The sequence below is a fragment of the Chanodichthys erythropterus genome, chromosome 19 (genome assembly GCF_024489055.1).
Source record: "Chanodichthys erythropterus isolate Z2021 chromosome 19, ASM2448905v1, whole genome shotgun sequence".
In the NCBI taxonomy this organism is placed as follows: domain Eukaryota; kingdom Metazoa; phylum Chordata; class Actinopteri; order Cypriniformes; family Xenocyprididae; genus Chanodichthys; species Chanodichthys erythropterus.
This window is the reverse complement of record NC_090239.1, coordinates 25,048,727-25,072,579: the sequence shown is the minus strand read 5'-3', so window position 1 is coordinate 25,072,579 and position 23,853 is coordinate 25,048,727. Positions and strand designations below refer to the sequence as shown.

The following is a 23,853-nucleotide window of genomic DNA, read 5'->3' as shown; positions in this document are numbered from 1 at the left end:
CTACTGTATATGCTAGTATTACATAATAAAAAGTAAAAAAAAAAATATATATATATATATATATTTCTGTGAATTTTTAATTTTATTTATTTATTTTATATGAAAATGTTTTAATGGTTTTAGTTTCAGTTAATGATAATAATCCTGATATTTATTTTTATTTTTATATATAAATATATTTTCTTTTTCCAGAGAAAAACAAATGAACAAAGTAGTTTTAAAAATATAAATATGCATTGCTAAAAATCGGTCAGTCTTGATTCGAACTTTAAATGAACTGGTCTCACCTGCGACACTGTGGCTGCATCCAAAAATCACATACTCTTGAGTAGGTACTTATTTTGAATAAGCAATCTACAGTATGTAGTATGAATATGTGTAGTATGAATGTATTTCGGACATACTACATTCGCCATGTTATCATTATCATGTGACCTACCAGCGTCAGTTGCGTCGTTTCACTGCCATTCATAAATCCTCTGCTGCGGCCTCATGGGATAGTAAAGTTTCCATCGTACGCACACTTTAGAATCTTAGCGGCCATCCGGGTACTTTTTGCCTACTCTCTAATGAGCACTGTTACTTCTTTTGTCGAATTCTGTTTTTCACCTACTATATAGTAGGGAAGTATGCAATTTTGGATGTAGCCTGTGTTTTAAAGGTGCCATCGAATTGAAAATTAAATTTAGCTCAGCATAGTTGCAGCATAATAACAAGAGTTCAGTACATGGAAATGACATACAGTGAGTCTCAAACTCCATTGTTTCCTCCTTCTTATATAAATCTCATTTGTTTAAAAGACCTCCGAAGAACAGGCGAATCTCAACATAACACCGACTGTTACGTAACAGTCAGGATCATTAATATGTATGACCCCAATATTTGCATATGCCAGCCCATGTTCAAGGCATTACACAAGGGCAGACAGTATTAACGTCTGGATCTGTGCACAGGTGAATCATCAGACTAGGTAAGCAAGCAAGAACAACAGTAAAAAATGGCAGATGGAGCGATAATAACTGACATGATCCATGATATCATGATATTTTTAGTGATATTTGTAAATTGTCTTTCTAAATGTTTCGTTAGCATGTTGCTAATGTACTGTTAAATGTGGTTAAAGTTGCCATCGTTTCTTACTGTATTCATGGAGATGAGAGCGGTCGCTATTTTCATTATTAAACACTTGCAGCCTGTATAATTCATAAACACAACTTCATTCTTTATAAATCTATTCAACGGTGTGTAATGTTAGCTTTAGCCACGGAACACCATCAAACTCATTCAGAATCAAATGTAAACATCCAAATAAATACCATACTTACGTGATTAGACATGCTGCATGACGAACACTTTGTAAAGATTCATTTTGAGGGTTATATTAGCTGTGTGAACTTTGTTTATGTAATGATAGAGTCGCGAGCTTGGGAGGGGGCGGAGAGCGCGAGGAATTAAAGGGGCCGCAGCCTGAATCGGTGCAATTCTAATTATGCCTCAAAATAGGCAGTTAAGAAAATTAATAAAAAAAAATCTATGGGGTATTTTGAGCTGATACTTCCCAGACACATTCAGGGGACACCTTAGACTTATATTACATCTTGTAAAAAAAAAAAAAAAAAAAAAAGTTCAATAGCACCTTTAAATTTAGCATGGAAAGGGAAGTTGCACTAGTCTTTTCTTCCCTATCGTGATGTATATCCGAGTGAAATGACTTCTGGAACAAGAACAAATGTAGGGCGGGGCTTGATTTTGTCTATGGGGAATTGATTGGATGTTTGTGGCTTGCTATTGGTGGATCTCATTTGAGTGACAGGTTGCCCCGCCCTCATCAGATCAGAGAAGAGATGTCACTGCACGAGGGAGCGAAGTTATTCTGATTCAAGAGTACGAGGAATAAATATTGATAAATCATTTATAATAAACAGCAATATTCCATGTAAAAATGAGAATTATGCATTTGATTTCCTGGTGACTTTAACATTTGCTGCATTATGTATTATTCTTCCCTCTTTTCAGTGGCAAACACAACGCAACACATTCGCCTTTCTGGTTCATTGAAATGCCAAAATATACACACCCCATTACTGATAAACATCTGCTGACAATCAGATGCAGTTTTAAAAAATCCATGATAAAAAACTCTTAAACATATGGCAAGAAACATGCCTCCTAACAGATCTCATAACTGGAGACTGAAATCCTCAAATATTAGATTTATTAAGCAGAATCTCTTTGCAAATGGGAGGATTGAGATACAACAGCATGTGGAATCATTCAGATTTCATAAGCAGCTCTTTTGTAGTGTTTTGATTGTCATGCTGGTTTTATTTTTCTGCAATAACATGACATAGAAATCTTGTGCAATATGATTGTGGGTATTTCGTCAGTGTTTCTGTGTGTGTGTGTTCAGGTTGGGAAAGCCAGCTTCTGGAAACAGGTTTTCTGGGGATCTTCTTGTGTCCGCTGTGGAGTCTGGCACAGATGCCGCGCCGCTGCCCACCTTCGCTTATCTCCATCTGGACCTTCCGCTGGCTCGTAGTCCGCATCATGCTGGGTGCGGTCAGTACGCTTATATGCACAGTTATGCCTGCACTCATATATGGAAAAAAAAGAAGTACAAGTACAACGCCGTCAGACGACTTCTGTCTGGGTTTTTTATGGCTTCTGTGACTGGCCCATAACTATTGTCTGCCAAAGTACGGAGGTTGCCATGTAGATGAAAATGTTTTTCCAATTAGCACCGTAAATGAGGAGGAATGGGGAAGGCGAGCTGCACGTTCGGTTAAACGAGGCCAAGAATATAATTGCCTTTAAGTGCTTACAACTGTAAAAACCCTGCAGCCGTTTCCCCTCAGACTCACAAGGAATAAAATACGCCTCACAGATTGAGAAATGAAAACGCTGGTTTTAATGCTTTAGTAATGATTATCACTCATCTCCTCAGATTTCTCCACGTCCGTTGAGTGTTGATGATGTGTAGTTTAGGCCCTATATGAGGTTTGGGACTCTCTTTCCATCCCTGATTGGGATAAAAATGTATTTTGGTGGTGTTTGCCAATTAACAAGACATTTATTTATTAATATGAAGTGGATTTAAGCTTTATTTGTAGAATGTGGGCTTTAACAGGTATGTTAACTGTCAAAAATTAACATTTTGGTTTTGAAAGAAGTCTCTTCTGCTCAGAGAGGCTGTATTTATGTGATCAAAAATACTGAAAAATTGTGAAATATTACAATTTAAAGGTGCCCTAGAATCGAAAAATTGAATTTACCTTGGCATAGTTGAATAACAAGAGTTCAGTACATGGAAATGACATACCTTGTCATAGGGTTTGAGACTATGACATACATAGTCTCAAACCCCATTGTTTCCTCCTTCTTATATAAATCTCATTTGTTTAAAAGACCTCCGAAAAACAGGCGAATCTCAACATAACACCGACTGTTACGTAACAGTCGGGATCATTAATATGTACGTCCCAATATTTGCATATGCCAGCCCATGTTCAAGGCATTACACAAGGGCAGCCAGTATTAACGTCTGGATCTGTGCACAGCTGAATCATCAGACTAGGTAAGCAAGCAAGAACAATAGCGAAAAATGGCAGATGGAGCGATAATAACTGACATGATCCATGATAACATGATATTTTTAGTGATATTTGTAAAATTGTCTTTCTAAATGTTTTGTTAGCATGTTGCTAATGTTCTGTTAAATGTGGTTAAAGTTACTATAGTTTCTTACTGTATTCACGGAGACAAGGGCCATCATTTTCATTTTTAAACATTTGCAGTCTGTATAATTCATAAACACAACTTCATTCTTTATAAATCTCTCCTGCTCCAAAATAGGCAGTTTAAAAAAAAGTGTATTCAAAAAAAACTATGGGGTATTTTGAGCTGAAACTTCACAGACACATTCAGGAGACACCTTAGACTTATATTACATCTTGTAAAAACTGGTTCTAGGGCACCTTTAAAATAGCTGTTTTCCATGTTGTAAACTGTAATTTATTTCTGTGATCAAAGTTGAATTTTCAGCATCATTACTCCAGTCTTCAGTGTCACATGATCCTTCAGAAATCATTCTAATATGATAATTTGATGCTCAAGAAACATTTATGATTATTATCAATGTTGAACATTTTTGTGGAAACAACAATATGCCATATTTCAAAAGTTTGGAGTAGGTGAAACAAAAAAAGATACTTTTATTCAGCAAAGAAATTGATCAAACGTGACATTAAAGACATTTGTCATGTGACATAATATTTATATTTCAAATAAATGCTGTTATTTTGAACTTTCTATTAATTATAGAATCCTGAAAAATAAAATATATCATTTTTTCTAATCATAAATGTTTCTTGAGCAGCAAATCGTCATATTAGAATGATCATGTGACACTGAAGACTGGAGTAATGATGCTGAAAATTCAGCTTTGATCACAGGAATAAATTACACTTTAGCATATATTCACATAGTAAACAGCTATTTTAAATTGTAATAATATTTCACAATTTTAATCTATTTATGATCAAATAAAGGCAGCTCTGGTTAGTAGAAGAGACTTCTTTCAAAAACATAGTTATTCCAATATTTTGACCGGTAGTGTAGTTCTGTATTTGGATGCTGGATCCGCTTTAAAAGAACTTTAAAACATCTGCAGGGGTCAGTTACACAAGAACATGCTTTAATTCGCCAAGTGCTTATTTCTCTGCGTTTTAACAGTGCAATTAAATCAGAACTGTTGTGGCAAAACATTCATTAGCACCAATGCTTTGCAGTAATTTGCTGTGCTCGCCAAATGACCAAAGTGTTGTTTAGCTCATAAGTTGTTCTCTCTTCCGAGAAGCACTGAAGGAAACGCCAGCGGTTTATGAATGTAGTCTACTCAAGGTCTCAGCTAGAATCGGTGGCCAAGCTGTCGTTCACCATCATTTCTTTTCCTCTTTTTTCCCGCTTCTCAGCAAGGGACGTTTTTTCAGCACACATCAAAGCAGCCCTCGAAATCCTTCAGACTCGAGGCTTGGGTTTCTGACTGGACTTGTGGTTCACACGATTCCCTCGGCTCCACACATTTATTATCTGTTGGAGAGTTATTTTTGATGTCAGGAGAGAGTTGCTTCATGTTTGTCGGGAATCTTTCACTTAGCGAATGAAGTTCACACATTCCACCAGGAGTCAAACCGCTCGTGTTGAAACGCTCTCGAGCGTCTTCTCCATCTGTTCATATTCATGAGCCGTCCGCCTTGAAGATTCGTCTGCAGCCATTGCTTAAAAATGCACTAAATAAATCTGCCTAAAGAAGTTTGTTAATGCAGACTAAATCAAGTAAAATAGTCCTGATAATCTAGACCAGATCGGGAGAACATTATTAGAGATTTTATGCCTGTCAGTTAATCTCTAATTACTCCAGAGTTGCCTTTAATTTTAAATTAATAACATGTTCTTTATTTTATTTTATTTTATTATTTTAATTTCATTTAATTTAATAAATAATTAAATTATTTTTTTTTATTTAAATGAATAAATAATTAAATTTAAATTGATTTTATTTTAAATTAAATGTCATTTAATTTTAATTAAATAATTTAAATTAATTTTTTTAAATAAAAATAATTTAATTTAAATTTATTAAAAACTAAATAAATAATTATTCTATTTTAAATTTCATTTTAATTTAATAAATAATTTAATTTAAATTTTTAAATTTAAATAAAATAAATATAATTTAAATTGATTGATTTTATTTAGTTTTATTTTAAATTAAATTTCAGTTAATTTGAATGGAATAAAAAGTTTAATTTAAATGTTAAAATGTTAATTTAATCTAATAATATTAAATATATTTTATTTTAAATTAAATTTCATTTAATTTTAATTGAATAAATAATTTAAATTAATTTTTTAAATTTAAATAAAAATAATGTAATGTAAATTTATTTTATTAATTAAAAACAAAATAAACTTATTTTATTTTAAATTTAATTTAATTTTAAATTAATAAATAATTTGATTTAATTTTTAAAATTTAAATAAAATAAATAATATAATTTAAATTAAATTGCAGTTCATTTTAATTGAATTATTAATTTAATTTAAATGTTAAAATTTAAATAAAAAATAATTTAATTTAAATTTATTTTAAGTAAAAAATAATATATATATGGTTTGAACTAAAAAGTATTTGAAAATTGGACAAAAATACAAAGGTACAAGACTGTGTTCTAAACGGCTTTACTGAGGAACAGAACTACAATCCCATGAAGCATTGCATAATTGAATTAAAAATGGAGAAATATAAAACTACTCATATGTTGATTACATATACAGTATATATATATATTGCTCGATTAAATCGTTCACCATGCTTCATTGGAGTGGGCGGAGCTAAAGAGCTCTTTGACGTGTTCTGCTTGTTTTGACTCTGATTGGTGGAATTTTCTGTTTATAAGTTATCGTTAAAAAATTAATTTCCCTACAGAGAAAATTTAGTTTTTACTTTCAGAACCTGGCTGTTGCGCTCTATTCCTCCAGAGTTGCCTTTAAATTGAATAAAATTTTCTTAATTTAAGTTCATTATTTTTAAATTTAATTTAATTGGATATTAATTAAATTTTCTGGGCTCAGTCCGCTTAGGTTCATCTTGCTCAAGCCGAAATTGTTTAGAATCCCTAATTATCCAAATGTCAACAATCTTCAAGTTATATTTCATTGCAGAAATGAAAATGGTCATCATTTACTTGTCCTCATGTCGTTCCTGTGTGACCTTCTTTCACAACACAAAAGAAGAAATTTGATGAGTGATGGGAAACTAAGCAGATTTGGTCACGACTGACATTCATTATATGGACAAAAAAAAAAAAAAAAAAAAAAATCTCAAAATATCTTCTTAAAAGCAAATTCATTAAATTGTGACAGCACTTTAATTTTGATGTTTTTTGTTGATAAAAATCAAAACAGAAAAACAGTTAGTTTAGGCCGTACTAGAATAAAACTCTCACTTTTCAGTCTAATTATTTTTAATGAATAAGAAAAAAGTTCACATAGCAGAAGTCAAATGGCTTGTGAACGGGCTTTGACATTTTTACTGTTCAGTCATTCTAGACTTCACTATTAAAACTGACTTTATCCAAGTCCATTAAATGAAGTTTCCTCCACATTGTTTAATCACTTAAATAGATTGTATTATTGTCTGGGCAGCTCACTTATCATTTTGAATTGCACTTAATTATTAAATTAACCTCAAATTCTATTTGCATAAATATTTTCGCATATGTTATTCTTTTTCTTTATCAGAAATGAGTTTGTAAATGAAAGGCACTTGTTATCATACATATGTTGTCATTTATTGTGACTTATGATGCTGCAGAATTGAATCTATTATGCTGTTTATTTGTGAGTAGGAAGCATTACCCGTGTTTTTTAGATGTTACTGCAGTTTCTAGTTGGTTAGTTTCTCAAACGATGCATCGTTCTATGGTAGTTAATCGGCGAGTTACATCATTGTACATATGGGAAATGGTGGTTGAGAATGCATTTTAGGTGCAGTTGGTTATTATTTTTCATGCACGGATTACGTAAAACATTCAGTTTTGTGTGCACATTTAGGAAGAGACTTTCAGCGTTGCTTTAGTGTACCTGAATGCCTCCTGTTTTCATGCACATTTCTCCTGTTTCAGACGTTCTCTCTCTCTCTCTCTCTCTCTCTCTCTCTCTCTCTCTCTCTGTGTGTGTGTGTGTGTGTGTGTGTGTGTGTGTGTGTGTGTGTGTGTGTGTGTGTGTGTGTGTGTGTGTGTGTGTGTGTGTGTGTGTTTGACATTTCCTCTTTCGGATGGTTGGCAAGAGCTTTTGGCGTTCCTTAAGGCTGTGTCAGGCATGGGCAAGAGCAGCTCTCTCTGACTTCTCTGTCTCCTGCCAGCTAAACTTTTATAGAAGTGAATTGCAGCAAAAAGAAGTTAATGACTTTTTAATTCAGCTATAAGCAAGCGCCCATCTGATAGTATGGAAGTAACGTCTGGTCCAACTCCTGTCACGTGCACCTGTGTGCTTTTTCACAGTAACTCTGGATACTTGACTGCCCTCATGCATGACTGACACTAATTACCTGGAATTAAATTGAGATTATTTGGTCGAAATAGAAATGAGGAGAAGTTGCCCTTGCCGTTACCTGTGTCGACTGGCAAGATGATGATTTCTGTACTGCTGTCGAGTGAGATGTTCTTGTTTTGAATAAGGGATCGAAGCACTGACTGCATATGCAGTTTGTGGGGTTGACTGGTTTATTTTGATTTTATTTTTCGCTCATTTTAGTTTTTGCTTGAACGGCGATGATTTAAAGAGGATGAATTTGGAGATAAAATGTATTTACTTTTATCTCAATCATCATTGTATTGCATTGCATTGCATTATATGTCATAAAACTACAAAGCTTTGATCATAAAAAATGCATTTAAATATCATCTTACTAAGACTAATATTATTGGCAGAAATTGATATTTATATGCATTTTTGTAAGTAAAAGCTATACTGTTATAAATTTTCTTTCTTTTTGTTCATCTAAATATCAGCATCTGCACCGATTTTTGCTCATTTTGAGTCTCTGATTAACATTGTCTGTTAATTTCTGGGGTTCAATGATTTTTTTTTTTCCGCTCATTTTAGTTTTTGCTTAAATATTTTTATTGGCGATGATTTAAAAAGGATGAATTTGGAGAAAAAATGAAGCGTACCATCACTTCTTTTAGTAATTATTTTAGTATCATTGAGATACTTATATAGTTGTATTCATATTTTTTGAATAGTGTTTATTTTAATATTTTCCAGTGTCATTTTAATTTGAAAGTAATTTTCTTGGATGTTTTTGACATTAGTACATTAAGTTAGACTAAATGAAAATGAGAAATGCTGCCTAGGCAGCTAGCTGAAATAAAATACGTTTTTTGTGCATTTATTTCGGTTAACGTTCATTTTATTTCAAGTCACAAATGTTTTTTTTATGGTTTAATTTTCCTATAATAACCCTGATTCAAGAGTACATTTCAACGTTGAGCAGAACCAATGCCGAAACTGAAATTCAGGAGACCTTTAGAAACCGCAATAGTAATTTTTTTTATGCAGTTTGTCATTTTAAATGTCATTTTTGCATACAGATAAAATTAATAAATTTCAATATTTAATTTTAATGTGATTTTTAAGCATAGATGAGAAACACTAAGCAAAAATGAATACTCATGTCAAGCCTGAAAATGTCATTAGTATGCATTTTAACTGGAAACTTGTTTATTTGTTGCATTTTTCACCTTAGATCCAGCAAAAACAGCAAAATGGCTGTTATAGATGGGAATAAATGACTGATTTCCTTATGATTTGGATCTATTTACCATGTTAAAGTGATTTTAATCTAATTTATTTGCAATTTCGTCAAATAAGTAAATAGTATGTAAGATGTGAATTGCTGTCATTAAAGCAGTGTGACGGCAGAGCTCCAGTTGGACGTCTGCTCTCGGACACTCTTAATGCTGGCTTTATTTATTGGCCAGCTGATCGGTGGGATGCGGGTGGGAGTCGGTCATTTTCACATTAGTGCAATCACATTTTAGGGAGCTAATACTCATTCCAAGGATCCTTATTACATTATCCTTAATGACATAAATGCAAGAATGCACTTGATAAGCAGCGAAAGTTACTGGTGCAGTCGTTTCTCTTTCTGGGATGTGAATGATCCGACTGTTCCTACATGGATCCCGTACTAAATGTTACTCTTGACCTCACTCTATTGTGACTTAACATGTAGTTGGATTTCCTGGTTGAACTGGTACAATGAGATCCAGATCACAGCAGGTTAAGAAAAACAGCTGTCAGCACTTAAAATGTTTAAAATCTGCCACCAGTAATACATTTGATGGGGAGTGGAAGCTCTTTTTCTTAGCGTTCATGATGTAGTTCTTAAAGGAACAGTTCAGCCATTTGAAATGAAAAATTCTATTATTTTTTTTACTCTCACGTTGTTCTAAACCTTTGACTTTTCTGAAATGTAAAAAAGTCATTTATTCCGGCCTAAAAACAACAATTCAGTAGAAGGAAAAAAAGTCGTACGGCCTTGTGAGTAGAATAAACTGTTGATTTAACCCTATAAAGCCTACTGTATCATATTTGATATGCACATTTCTAAGGCCTCTAAATGATCAACATGATCAAATCTTTGCTGATAAACCTGTATATCATAATCTGAAGATATCAGAAGATTTAGTGTTCACATCATTGCTTATCAGTATAACTAATTGTCAAATTTCACTTTTTTGAATGAAAGGTTGTTTCAACTGTTTGCTTGTATGCACACAAAAAAGTGCACAGTTTATTATTAACCCTTTCTGTTCCGTTGCAATAACTTTGAAATATGTTTAAATAAATGTTCAAAGTGGTTTGACTGCATTGTCCTTGTTTCTCTCTTTGTCTCCGTGTCGTCAGGGTTTGATCAAGATCAGAGGTGACCGGTGCTGGACGGATCTCACCTGCATGGACTACCATTATGAGGTGAGAATGTGAACAGATTTGCTTTGTTTTGTGTCTGGTTTTTGAAGGTTTAGTTTATTTATATGAAGCTTTTTCATCAAGCTTTGTCCATAATAATCATTAGTTTAGTAGTTTTAATCTCTTAATAAATCCCCTGTGAAGAACATACAAAGAAGCAGTATGTTAGAACCAAATATCTAAACAATCTTAAATCAAGATTTTAGAATAGATAGATAGACAGATAGAACATGAATTAGCACATTATGTTTTATCATTAATGTTTTAACCTGTTGTTTGTAGCATGATTTGACATTTCAAATATTTGCTAGACAGACAGACGGACAGACCAGACGGAAGGACGGTTAGATAGACAGACGGACAGACAGACAGACAAACAGACAGATAGACAGATAGACAGACAGACAGACAGACAGAAAGACAGACAGACAGACAGACACAGTAAGATAGACAGACAGACACAGTTAGACAGACAGACAGACAGACAGTTAGATACAGACAGACAGACAGACATTTAGATAGACAGACAGACAGACATTTAGATAGATAGACAGACAGACAGTTAGACAGACAGACAGACAGACAGATAGATACAGACAGACAGACACACACAGACAGACAGACAGACATTTAGATAGACAGACAGATAGATACAGACAGACAGACAGACAGATAGATACAGACAGACAGACACAGATAGATACAGACAGACAGACACAGATAGATACAGACAGACAGACACAGTTAGACAGACAGACAGACACAGTTAGACAGACAGACAGTTAGATAGACAGACAGACAGTTAGATAGACAGACAGACAGACAGTTAGATAGACAGACAGACAGACAGTTAGATAGACAGACAGACAGACAGTTAGATAGACAGACAGACAGACATTTAGATAGACAGACAGACAGACACAGTTAGACAGACAGACATTTAGATAGACAGACAGACAGACACAGTTAGACAGACAGACAGTTAGATAGACAGACAGACAGTTAGATAGACAGACAGACAGTTAGATAGACAGACAGATAGATAGACAGACAAACAGTTAGACAGACAGACAGACAGTTAGATAGACAGACAGACAGACAGACAGACAGATAGATAGATAGATAGATAGATAGATAGATAGATAGATAGATAGATAGATAGATAGATAGATAGACACAGTTAGATAGATAGATAGACACAGTTAGACAGACAGACAGACAGTTAGATAGACAGACAGACAGACAGACAGTTAGATAGACAGACAGATAGATAGACAGACAGACAGTTAGATAGACCGATAGACAGACAGTTAGATAGACAGACAGATAGATAGATAGACAGACAGACAGACAGTTAGATAGACAGACAGTTAAATAGACAGACAGTTAGATAGACAGACAGACAGTTAGATAGACAGATAGATAGATAGACAGACAGACAGTTAGATAGACAGACAGACAGTTAGATAGACAGACAGACAGTTAGATAGACAGACAGACAGACAGTTAGATAGACAGACAGACAGACAGACAGACAGTAAGATAGACAGATAGATAGATAGATAGATAGACAGACAGACAGTTAGATAGACAGACAGACAGACAGATAGATAGACAGACAGACAGTTAGATAGACAGACAGACAGACAGTTAGATAGACAGACAGACAGTTAGATAGACAGACAGTTAGATAGACAGACAGACAGTTAGATAGACAGACAGACAGACAGTTAGATAGACAGACAGACAGACATTTAGATAGACAGACAGACAGACACAGTTAGACAGACAGACAGTTAGTTAGACAGACAGACAGGCAGTTAGATAGACAGATAGATAGATAGACAGACAGACAGTTAGATAGACAGATAGATAGATAGACAGACAGACAGTTAGATAGACAGACAGACAGTTAGATAGACAGATAGATAGATAGACAGACAGACAGTTAGATAGACAGACAGACAGTTAGATAGACAGACAGACAGACAGTTAGATAGACAGACAGACAGACATTTAGATAGACAGACAGACAGACACAGTTAGACAGACAGACATTTAGATAGACAGGCAGACAGACACAGTTGGACAGACAGACAGTTAGATAGACAGACAGTTAGTTAGACAGACAGACAGACAGACAGTTAGATAGACAGACAGACAGACAGTTAGATAGACAGATAGATAGATAGATAGACAGAAAGACAGTTAGATAGACAGACAGACAGTTAGATAGACAGACAGACAGTTAGATAGACAGATAGATAGATAGACAGACAGACAGTTAGATAGACAGACAGACAGACAGTTAGATAGACAGACAGACAGACATTTAGATAGACAGACAGACAGACACAGTTAGACAGACAGACAGACACAGTTAGACAGACAGACAGGCAGTTAGATAGACAGATAGATAGATAGACAGACAGACAGTTAGATAGACAGATAGATAGATAGATAGACAGACAGACAGTTAGATAGATAGATAGATAGATAGACAGACAGACAGTTAGATAGACAGACAGACAGACAGTTAGATAGACAGACAGACAGACAGACAGACATTTAGATAGACAGACAGACAGACAGACACAGTTAGACAGACAGACATTTAGATAGACAGACAGACAGACACAGTTAGACAGACAGACAGTTAGATAGACAGACAGACAGTTAGATAGACAGACAGATAGATAGACAGACAAACAGTTAGACAGACAGACAGACAGTTAGATAGACAGACAGACAGACAGACAGACAGATAGATAGATAGATAGATAGATAGATAGATAGATAGATAGATAGATAGATAGATAGATAGACACAGTTAGACAGACAGACAGACAGTTAGACAGACAGACAGTTAGACAGACAGACAGTTAGACAGACAGACAGTTAGACAGACAGACAGTTAGATAGACAGACAGATAGATAGACAGACAGACAGTTAGATAGACCGATAGACAGACAGTTAGATAGACAGACAGATAGATAGATAGACAGACAGACAGTTAGATAGACAGACAGTTAGATAGACAGACAGTTAGATAGACAGACAGTTAGATAGACAGACAGACAGTTAGATAGACAGATAGATAGATAGACAGACAGACAGTTAGATAGACAGACAGACAGTTAGATAGACAGACAGACAGTTAGATAGACAGACAGACAGACAGTTAGATAGACAGATAGATAGATAGACAGACAGACAGTTAGATAGACAGACAGACAGTTAGATAGACAGACAGACAGACAGTTAGATAGACAGACAGACAGTTAGATAGACAGACAGTTAGATAGACAGACAGACAGACAGTTAGATAGACAGACAGACAGACATTTAGATAGACAGACAGACAGACACAGTTAGACAGACAGACAGTTAGTTAGACAGACAGGCAGTTAGATAGACAGATAGATAGATAGACAGACAAACAGTTAGATAGACAGACAGATAGATAGACAGACAGACAGTTAGATAGACAGATAGATAGATAGACAGACAGTTAGATAGACAGACAGACAGTTAGATAGACAGACAGACAAACATTTAGATAGACAGACAGACAGACACAGTTAGACAGACAGACATTTAGATAGACAGACAGACAGTTAGATAGACAGACAGTTAGATAGACAGACAGTTAGATAGACAGACAGACAGTTAGATAGACAGACAGACAGACAGACATTTAGATAGACAGACAGACAGACATTTAGATAGACAGACAGACAGACACAGTTAGACAGACAGGCAGTTAGATAGACAGATAGATAGATAGACAGACAGACAGTTAGACAGACAGACAGTTAGATAGACAGACAGACAGACGGTTAGATAGACAGACAGACAGTTAGATAGACAGACAGATAGATAGACAGACAAACAGTTAGACAGACAGACAGACAGTTAGATAGACAGACAGACAGACAGATAGATAGATAGATAGATAGATAGATAGATAGACACAGTTAGACAGACAGACAGACAGTTAGACAGACAGACAGTTAGATAGACAGACAGACAGTTAGATAGACAGACGGACAGACAGTTAGATAGACAGACAGATAGATAGACAGACAGACAGTTAGATAGACCGATAGACAGACAGTTAGATAGACAGACAGATAGATAGATAGACAGACAGACAAACAGACAGACAGTTAGATAGACAGACAGTTAGATAGACAGACAGACAGACATTTAGACAGACACAGACACAGTTAGACAGACAGACACACACACAGTTAGATAGACAGACACACACACACAGTTAGACAGACAGACACACACACACACACAGTTAGACAGACAGACAGTTAGACAGATAGATAGACAGACAGACAGTTAGATAGATAGACAGATAGATAGACAGACAAACAGTTAGATAGACAGATAGACTGACAGGTAGACAGACAGATAGATAGATAGACAGACAGACAAACAGGCAGACAGTTAGATAGACAGACAGACAGATAGATAGATAGATTGACAGACAGACAGTTAGATAGACAGATAGATAGACAGACAGACAGACAAACAGACAGACAGATAGATAGACAGACAGACAGTTAGATAGACAGATAGAACATGAATTAGCACATAGATTTGTTTTATCATTAACGTTTTAACCCGTTGTTAGCATGTTTCTAGCATGATTTAACATTTCAAATATTTGCTAGCATGATTTACGCCATTCTCAACATGTTGATTTAACACAATGCTAGCATGATTCAAGCATGAATTAGCACATTGCTTGCATGTTTTAGCATGTTGCTAACATGATTTACCACATTGCTAGCATGCGATTTGCATGAATTTGTACATTGATAGCATATTTTAATATGTTGCTAGCATGATTTTGCCCATTGTTAGTATGCCCAAGGCTAGTTGCAAGGTTTTGCTAGTAGTGATAGATATTTTTTAAATTATTATTATTTTTTTTTTTTTTGCAGTGTTTTGATATTAAGCACATTTCTGAGAATATAATAATATATATTTTGGCTTATGTAACCCTCAGCCTTGTGGTCTTACGTTTTGCTACTGAGCAACAAAAAAAGACTCTCTGATGTCAAAATGTATTGAAATGTTCTCCGTTGGTTTTCGCGGTTATATAAGAAGGTAAATGAGATCTTCTGTGTAAGTCGAGGGATTTGGGATGATTGTTACATAAACAAAACACTGGAAGGCTCAACTTTTGGCGAGTCAGTATTGTGGCCGAACTTACACCATGAAGAGTTATAACACAGATATAGCTGAAGAGATTGAGATTTGGTCATGTTGAAGAGAAAGGCATTATTAAAAACATGTCACATGATATCTCAACTGAATGAAGCTTGAGGGAATCCTGATGGATTCTGCACCTGCAACTTGAGACAAGATTTGCTTTCCAGCAAGTCGATGCTTTCAAATATGAAGCCAAAACGGCACTGGAATGACTTGAAAACAACAATGTCATTGTCCTGGAGTAACAGCATCAGAGTCCAGCCCTCAGTCCAGTTGAGAATTCAGGGGCGGACGTGGAAAAAGGCCTTTCGCTCACGATCCGACTGTAACCTGACAGCAGTAACAAAGAATGCGGGGGAAAAAAATCACAATTTATTATAGTTAAATAAAACTTAAACCTTAAAAAAAAAAAAAAAAAAACTAAAATGAAATAAACTGAAATAAAATATTTAAAAAAGCATATTTTATTTTTTAATTTTAATTTAGGTGATTAATAAATAAAAGTAGAAATTAAAAATTAAAACAATGAAAATATACAAATAAGAACTAATTCAGTCAGATAAAGTTATTAAAGTTAACTAAAGCCACTTAAAATAAAATATATAAAAAATAACTTTTTACTTTCACATAGTTTAACTTGTAATAAACAAAATAAAATAATAATAAAATGCAACAAAATTACTAGAACTTCAACTAAAACTAAAAGAAAAAAGAAAATATACAAATCAGAAATAATTCTATTAGATCGGGGTTATTATTGTTAAATAAAACTAAAACCACGAAAAAAAATGTTTTTGTTCATTAAAATGAAATAAATTAAACAATAAATAAAAAAATATTTTATTTAAACATTTCTCATTTTCATTTAATTTAACTTGTAACAAAAGAAACTAAAAAAGACAATAAAAATTAAAACTTTAAAAATTAAAATTCAACTAATTCAATCAGATAAAGGTTATTATAGTTTAATAAAATTATTTTAAAAATTGTTACCTGAAATAAAATATATACAACAATCTTACTTTATCTAAACATTTCTCATTTTCGCATAGTTAAACTTGTACTAAAATAAACTAAAAACGAAAATAAAAATGAATAAACAGTATAGACAAAAAAAAACATACATTTAAATAAAATAAAAATAAAAATGTAACAAAATTTCTAAAACTTTAACTAAAATGAAAATCAAAAATATACAAATAAGAACTAATTCAATTAGATTAAGGTTAATATAGTTAACTAAATCTAAAACCATGAAAAAAAAAAATTGTTACTTGTATAAATATAAATATATTTACAAAATATTATATAAATATAAAACACGTACAGTATTTACAGTATTTATTACAGTATTTTATTTAAACTTTTCTCATTTTTATTGACTTGCCAAAAAAATTTGTAGTCATATTAGAGACTCAACTAGAAACTCAACAAAATTACTAATATTTTAACTAAAAATTAAAATAAAAATTTAACATTTAAAGGATAATCATCCAAGATGTTCATGTCTTTCTTTCTTCAGTCAAAAAGAAATGAAGGTTTTTGATGAAAACATTCCAGGATTTTTCTCCATATAGTGGACTTCAATGGCCTCCAAATGGTTGAAGGACAAAATTACAGTTTCAGTGCAGCTGCAAAGAGCTTTAAACGATACCAGACGAGAAATAAGGGTCTTATCTAGTGAAACAATCGGTCATTTTCTAACGTCTTCTGAATTAGCATTGAAATCAAGAATAACATTGTAGGTTTCTTGAGTATATGAGTTCCAGGCAACCCGTAACCTGTGTTTTTCCAAACTTCTACCGTGAAAGTGCACTGGAAAGGCAGTCAAACCCGTGACTTCCCACCCGTGAACTCGTACTAGATCGATGTACTCCCAGTTCCGCGCTCTGATGTTGTTCCAAACAACAATGGTAGCCCCTACGGTTGCAGAGTTTATGCAAGTGGTACACAGTGAGAAATAGACTTTAGGACAATATAATGTTGCAATCAAATGAATAATATAATACATCTAGCTACCACAATTCCTGGAACGCTACAAAGTTGTGAGACGTGGTTTGAAGTTGTGACTTACGAGCTCAAAAACCTGCCTGGAACGCAGCATAAGCAAGCTCTGTGTAATTAAGATCTCAGTTTCACCTGATCACGATTGAACACATTTCTTAGGGAACATTGCATAAGACAGACTCGGGTGTTTCATTTTTGGACAGCACTTGCGTGAAGATAACAGCATGAGACGCGGTCAGTCTGGAAGTGTGTGCCTGTAGTGCTGGTGTTATAAAGGCAATGAATTGTTCTTGGAGGACAATAAGAGTGTGTCTAAACAATACAATAAACCCTTTATTTCAAGCACTATATGCTCATATGTGAATGAAGTGTGTGTGACATTCCCGCTCAGCAGAGGTTAGTCACGGTCAGAGAGTGTGTGGTTCATTAAGGTATTATTCCTGAAGGGTTTTCCCCACTGTTGTTTTTAATGCTCGGATGAATTTTGCTTTTATCAATGGCTTGCCGTCCATAAGTGGATTAAACTAAGCACTTAATGGAGGAAGTTTTCCTGGTTTTACCTCCATGTGCCACGCTGCAATCAGCAGACTGATACTGCTGATGGCTTCCTTTAAAGTTTCCTAATTTTGTTTTGGAGTCTCCTACAATAGGTTTAGGTCAAAAAACACTTAAATTTTCTCATAAAATACATTGCAGCATCAGCTCTTTTCTCACAGTGTCTCAAACAGTTTGTTCGAAGATTCGGTCTCTAAACCCCACCTCTCCAAGAGCCTCCTCTGCTCTGATTGGTCAGATAGCCAAGTGTGTTGTGATTGGTCGGAAGACTGTAATTATTTAAATTTAACAGGAAAACTGCAATTTTTGATGACTAGTTTCAGCAGTTCTTATTTGCTGAGGGTGAGTAAATGATGGCAGACATTTAATTTTGGGTGAACTATCCCTTTAAGAGCCTTGCTCAAGGCGGGATTTGAACCTGCAACCTTTTTTGGTTACCAGCCCAGATCTTTAACCACTAGTCAAACCACCCACATCAGTGTCTTCAGATGTGGTTGTAACAATAGGCAGGATTAGGAAGAGCCATACGTTTCCTTCATCTCATTTTAAAGAATTCACTTTTTGTTTTCGTTAGTGTTTTGAGTTTGATTACGCTGAGGGCAAAGGCAGAGGTTTTGGAAGAGGATTCGGTGCTCTATTTACTATCCCCTCACCATGGAAAAATGAAAACAGAACATGTATCGTTTCCAGATTGAAGGAGTCATTGCAACGGTTTGAAAATGACTTTCTCGCTTGGTCCCTTTTCCCCAAAACACACCGGAAAACACTATAAGGCAGCAGAACGCAAGCGTGAATCAGTGGAGACAGAAAGGCCAAACTGCATTTATGTGTGTGTGTTTCTGTGTAGGTTTCCTCTTTATGTGTGTGTGTGTGTGTGTGTGTGTTGAAGGTCAGTCGAAACAATAAAACCCCTATCAGCCTGAATCATGTGACATATGTTATTCCATTACTGGTCATCTATTATCAATTCACTGATTGACTGGGAAAAAAAAGATGATTTGAATGGCACTTCATCACTAGCATTTTTTTTTTTATATTATTCATAAAAAAAATAAGTGTGTGTGTGTATATATGTATATACATACATACATACATACATACATTTAGCATACATACATACATATATATATATATATATATATATATATATATATATATATATATATATATATATATATATATATATATATATAATTCTGTCAAATCTATTAATCACGATTAATCGCATCTAACATAAGATTGTATATTAGTGCTGTCAAATTGATTACTCATGATTAATCACATCTAACATAAAAGTGTGTGTGTGTATATTAGTGAAGTCAAGTTGATTGATTGCAATTAATCGATTTGACTGCACTAATATATACAAACTTTTGTTAGTTGTTACAAACTTTTGTTATTAGTGCAGTCGAATTGATTAATCATGATTATTCACATCTAAGAAAAGTATATCTATATATGTTTCTATATACAATTGCAAACTTTTGTTAGATGCAATTAAAAGCGATTAATCAATTTGACTGCACCAGTATATACAGATGTTTATGTTAGACGCAATTAATCGATTCAACAGCCTTTACACATGAGTGCTATCAAATCAATTAATTGTGATTAATCGCATCTAACAAAAGTTTGTGGTGTGTGTGTGTGTGTGTGTGTGTGTATATATATATATATATATATATATATATATATATATATACACACACAACCTTTTATGTTAGTTGCACTTAATCGCACTTAATCGATAAAATCAGCATTTATATTAGTGCTGTCAAAGTGATTAATCATGATTAATCGCATCTAACAAAAGTTTGTTTGCCTATAAATACATTTAAAAGTTTCTATATATAATTACAAACGTTTGTGTTAGATGTAATTAATCATGATTAATTGATTTGACAGCACCAGTATATACAAATGTTTGTTAGATACAGTTAATGGATTTGACAGCACTTACATATGCTATCAAATCGATTAATCGTGATTAATCGCATCTAAACACAATATACTGTATATACAAACTTCTAAATATATACACAAACTTTTGTTAGATGCAATTAATCAATTTCACAGCACTTAGAGTGAGTGTTATCAAATCGATTAATCAGGTTTGTATATTAGTGATGACAAATCAATCACGATTAATGGCATCTAAAAAGTTTGTGTGTGTGTGTGTATATATATCATATATATATATATATATATATATATATATATATATATATATATATATATATATATATCAAATCGATTGATCGCGATTAATCGCATCTAACGTATATTTGTATATTAGTGCTGTCAAATCAGTTACTCAGGATTAATCACATCTATTAATCGTATTAACATGTGAATATTAGTGCTGTCAAGTAGAGTAATCACAATTAATTGAATCTAACGAAAGTTAGTGTGTATTTATATATAATTTACATTTATGTTACTTTTTGTACATATTTGTATGTATAATGGGGCACATTCATGATCTTTATAAAGTTTTTTGTGTGGCCCACGGCACAGGTTTGTGGTGGTGTTTCGGCTTAAAAAAAGCCCAAAAATATTAATGTATCAAACACACACAGGAATTTAACGGTTGACTTGAGTTAACAGTGTATGGAACTAATTTGCGCTCCTGTTTTAGGGCTACAACTGAACATTGTAATAAGCCTGAGGATTTATGTCCGTATGAAACCAGGCTGGTCCCCAATTAGAACAGAACTGGTTTTTCAATCATAACTTTTCACATAGACTCTAGTTCAGCATGTATTTGAATGTATGCACAAGCATTTTTATGATAATCAATGTGTTTTGGTCACATCCTCGTAACAGCTTTAATACGTATGGATTCATAAGTTCATTGCTCTTTTCCTTTTCCTGGGTCTCTTTTCCTTAACCTTCGTTGCTCAAGCAGACCTCGTCCCTGGCCTGTGGCCCACACCTCTTGTTTTTAATTTTTGAATGCTATATTACAGCGACTGGGCAGAACCCCAGTTTTTTCCATCTCACTTCTGTTTTTCAGTTTGGCAAGCTCACAGGAAGTGATGACGAATTATATTGTATTAATCCCATAAGGGAGTCCCCAGTTCATTATTATTATTATTTTTTTGCTACGCTAGGCTCAGGTTTTTTTTATTCTCATAGGAGCTTTAACAGGTAAAAGACCTTGCATAGTTATGTTTTATTAGCTCAAATCCTTGTTTATGCACAATCCAGCAGATATCTTGGAAGTGGAATAGTAATGTAATATATTTAATATAATATGTTTAAATTGCCATTTAGAAGTGTTTTTCAGAGCAAATCATAGTAGAGCGCAATCACAAAATCTTTCCAGGAACCTGTTTTTCAAGCGCAGCTAGAAAATGATCTCAGTAAGTCTCCATTTGCTGGCTCGTTCACACTGCTGGTACACTATTTGGATTTAACCTTCATTTTTTTCATTACATATACATTTATGCATTTGGTAGATGCTTACATTGCATTGAAGGCATGCATTTTATCAGTTCATGCATTCCCTGGGAGTTGAACCCATTACCTTGGTGTCGCGAGCTTCATGCTCTTCTTCAAAAAATGATTTTTTTTTTTTTTTTTCCAAGTATTGACTTGTCTTCCTTCATGTCTTGTTTTAAAGTTCAAATATCTAAAACAATTCTTAAATTAACATATATTTATTTGAGATGATAACATAAGATATGAAGTTTTCTGAAAAATGAATCAAAATTGAGTCTTTGCTGAAAATGAACTTGTTTCCCCTATTGAAGTTTTAATTTTTCTTTCCCAATTGGCAGATATTTTGTCTTGTTTAGATTTTTGTACCAGAAAACAATATTATTTTAAATGAGTTTTTATTTTTATGTTTTTTGTTTTAAGTTAAAGTTTTAGTAATTTTCTTGTTTTTATTTCAGTTTTAGCTAGTTTTGGTACATCAAGTTAAACTCATTTAAAATGAGAATTTCAGTTGATATTTCAATTAATATTTATTATATTTCAAGAAAGGGATTATTTTTTTTCCCCTTATAATTTTAGTTTACTATAAAAAAAAAAAAAGCCCAGCTTAAAACTTTGTTAAAGTTTAAGCTTTACCTATCAGAATACTACTCTGTAGTGAGATGAGCCCACTTTATTAAAGTTGGCATTAAACGTAAGTTGCGCTAATTTTTCTTCCCTATTATGACGTATATCTGAGTGAAATGGCTTCTCAAACAAGAACAAATGTAGGGTGGGGCTTGAGTGACAGGTTGCCCCGCCCTCATCATCAGAGAAGAGATGTTTCTGCAAGATGCAGGGGTAGTTATTCTGATTCAAGATTACGAGGCACAATAATAATGTTCACGGCAAAATAATTTATAATAAATGCAATATTCCATAAAAATACTGTCAATTTTTATTCCATGGATTAATACCAGTGGCTGGTTGACTCTTGCTTTACTACTACTCCTATCTCTAGGTAGGGCCCTATAATTTCCGCAATCACGGAATCGCGGACGGAATCGCAGAATCCATTCATAAAAACGGAATTTACTATATAACGCGGAATGTCACGGAATTTGTCAAATTTTTGATGAATGAATTAAAAGCAGGTCAGTACACGTAAATTAAATCGTGATATAGACTAGTGACTGTGAATATTGAACTGCAAAAAGACTATTTATAATTACATGATTAAAAGATAAATTAAATGGTATGCGTTCATTTGATTGCCAGAAAAATTAAAATACACAACAGAACTTCTGAAAAAAATATATATATATATATATTTTTTTTAATAAATAAATATTGTTGTTTTTAAGAATTCAATTAATTAGACATGCTTTTTGATTATCAAAATGGAATTAAGCCATTAAAATGGAATCCAGAAAACAGAATTTTGGCTAAAAATAAAATTTGAGGGGAAAGAATAAAACGTAGGGCCCTAAAAAATGTTTTTTTTTTTTTTGTTAAACTTTTATTAAATTGTTGGTAAATTGGACAAGATTCATTATTTCAATTAATTAGACATGTTTTTTGATTACTAAAATTTAATTTAACCATTAAAATGGATTTAAAAAATAAATAAAGCGGAAAAAACGGAATCCAGAAAAATTAAAACGGAATTTGGGAAAAAATAAAACTGATTTCATAGGGCCCAGGTACCAGTCATGAATTACTTCCTCCATAGCTGCACCTGAAATCACATACTTTCTTGAGTAGGTACTTATTTTGAATAACTAATTACTGTCACAACCACTAAAAAAGTATGTTCTAATCTATACAGCATGAATGTAATCTGGTCGTACTACATTCCCCATGTTATCATTATCATGTGACCTACCAGCATCAGTTGCGTCGCTTCACTGCCATTCATAAATCCCTTCCCATGGCCTCACTTTTTCCCCATGTCCAAACTTTTTTTTGCCTACTATATAGCAGTGAAGCATGCGATTTCAGATGAAGCCAATGACTTCAACACTCTCTGTGACAGAGGCCACCACAGGCGCCAGTCAGCGCACCATCCTTCCTCCTGCCACACTGCATCCTTTCACACTGCC

At 33.7% G+C, this 23,853-nt stretch overlaps 1 protein-coding gene across 1 annotated transcript in view; it reads left to right on the top strand.

The window, feature by feature from the left end:
• Positions 1 to 23,853, top strand: part of lmf1 (lipase maturation factor 1) — a 42,795-nt gene that overhangs the window by 8,261 nt on the left and 10,681 nt on the right. The window contains exons 4-5 of the mRNA XM_067369556.1: positions 2,411 to 2,559; positions 10,474 to 10,539. Coding sequence (XP_067225657.1) covers positions 2,411 to 2,559; positions 10,474 to 10,539 — 215 coding nt within the window. The remainder of the gene's footprint in view (positions 1 to 2,410; positions 2,560 to 10,473; positions 10,540 to 23,853) is intronic.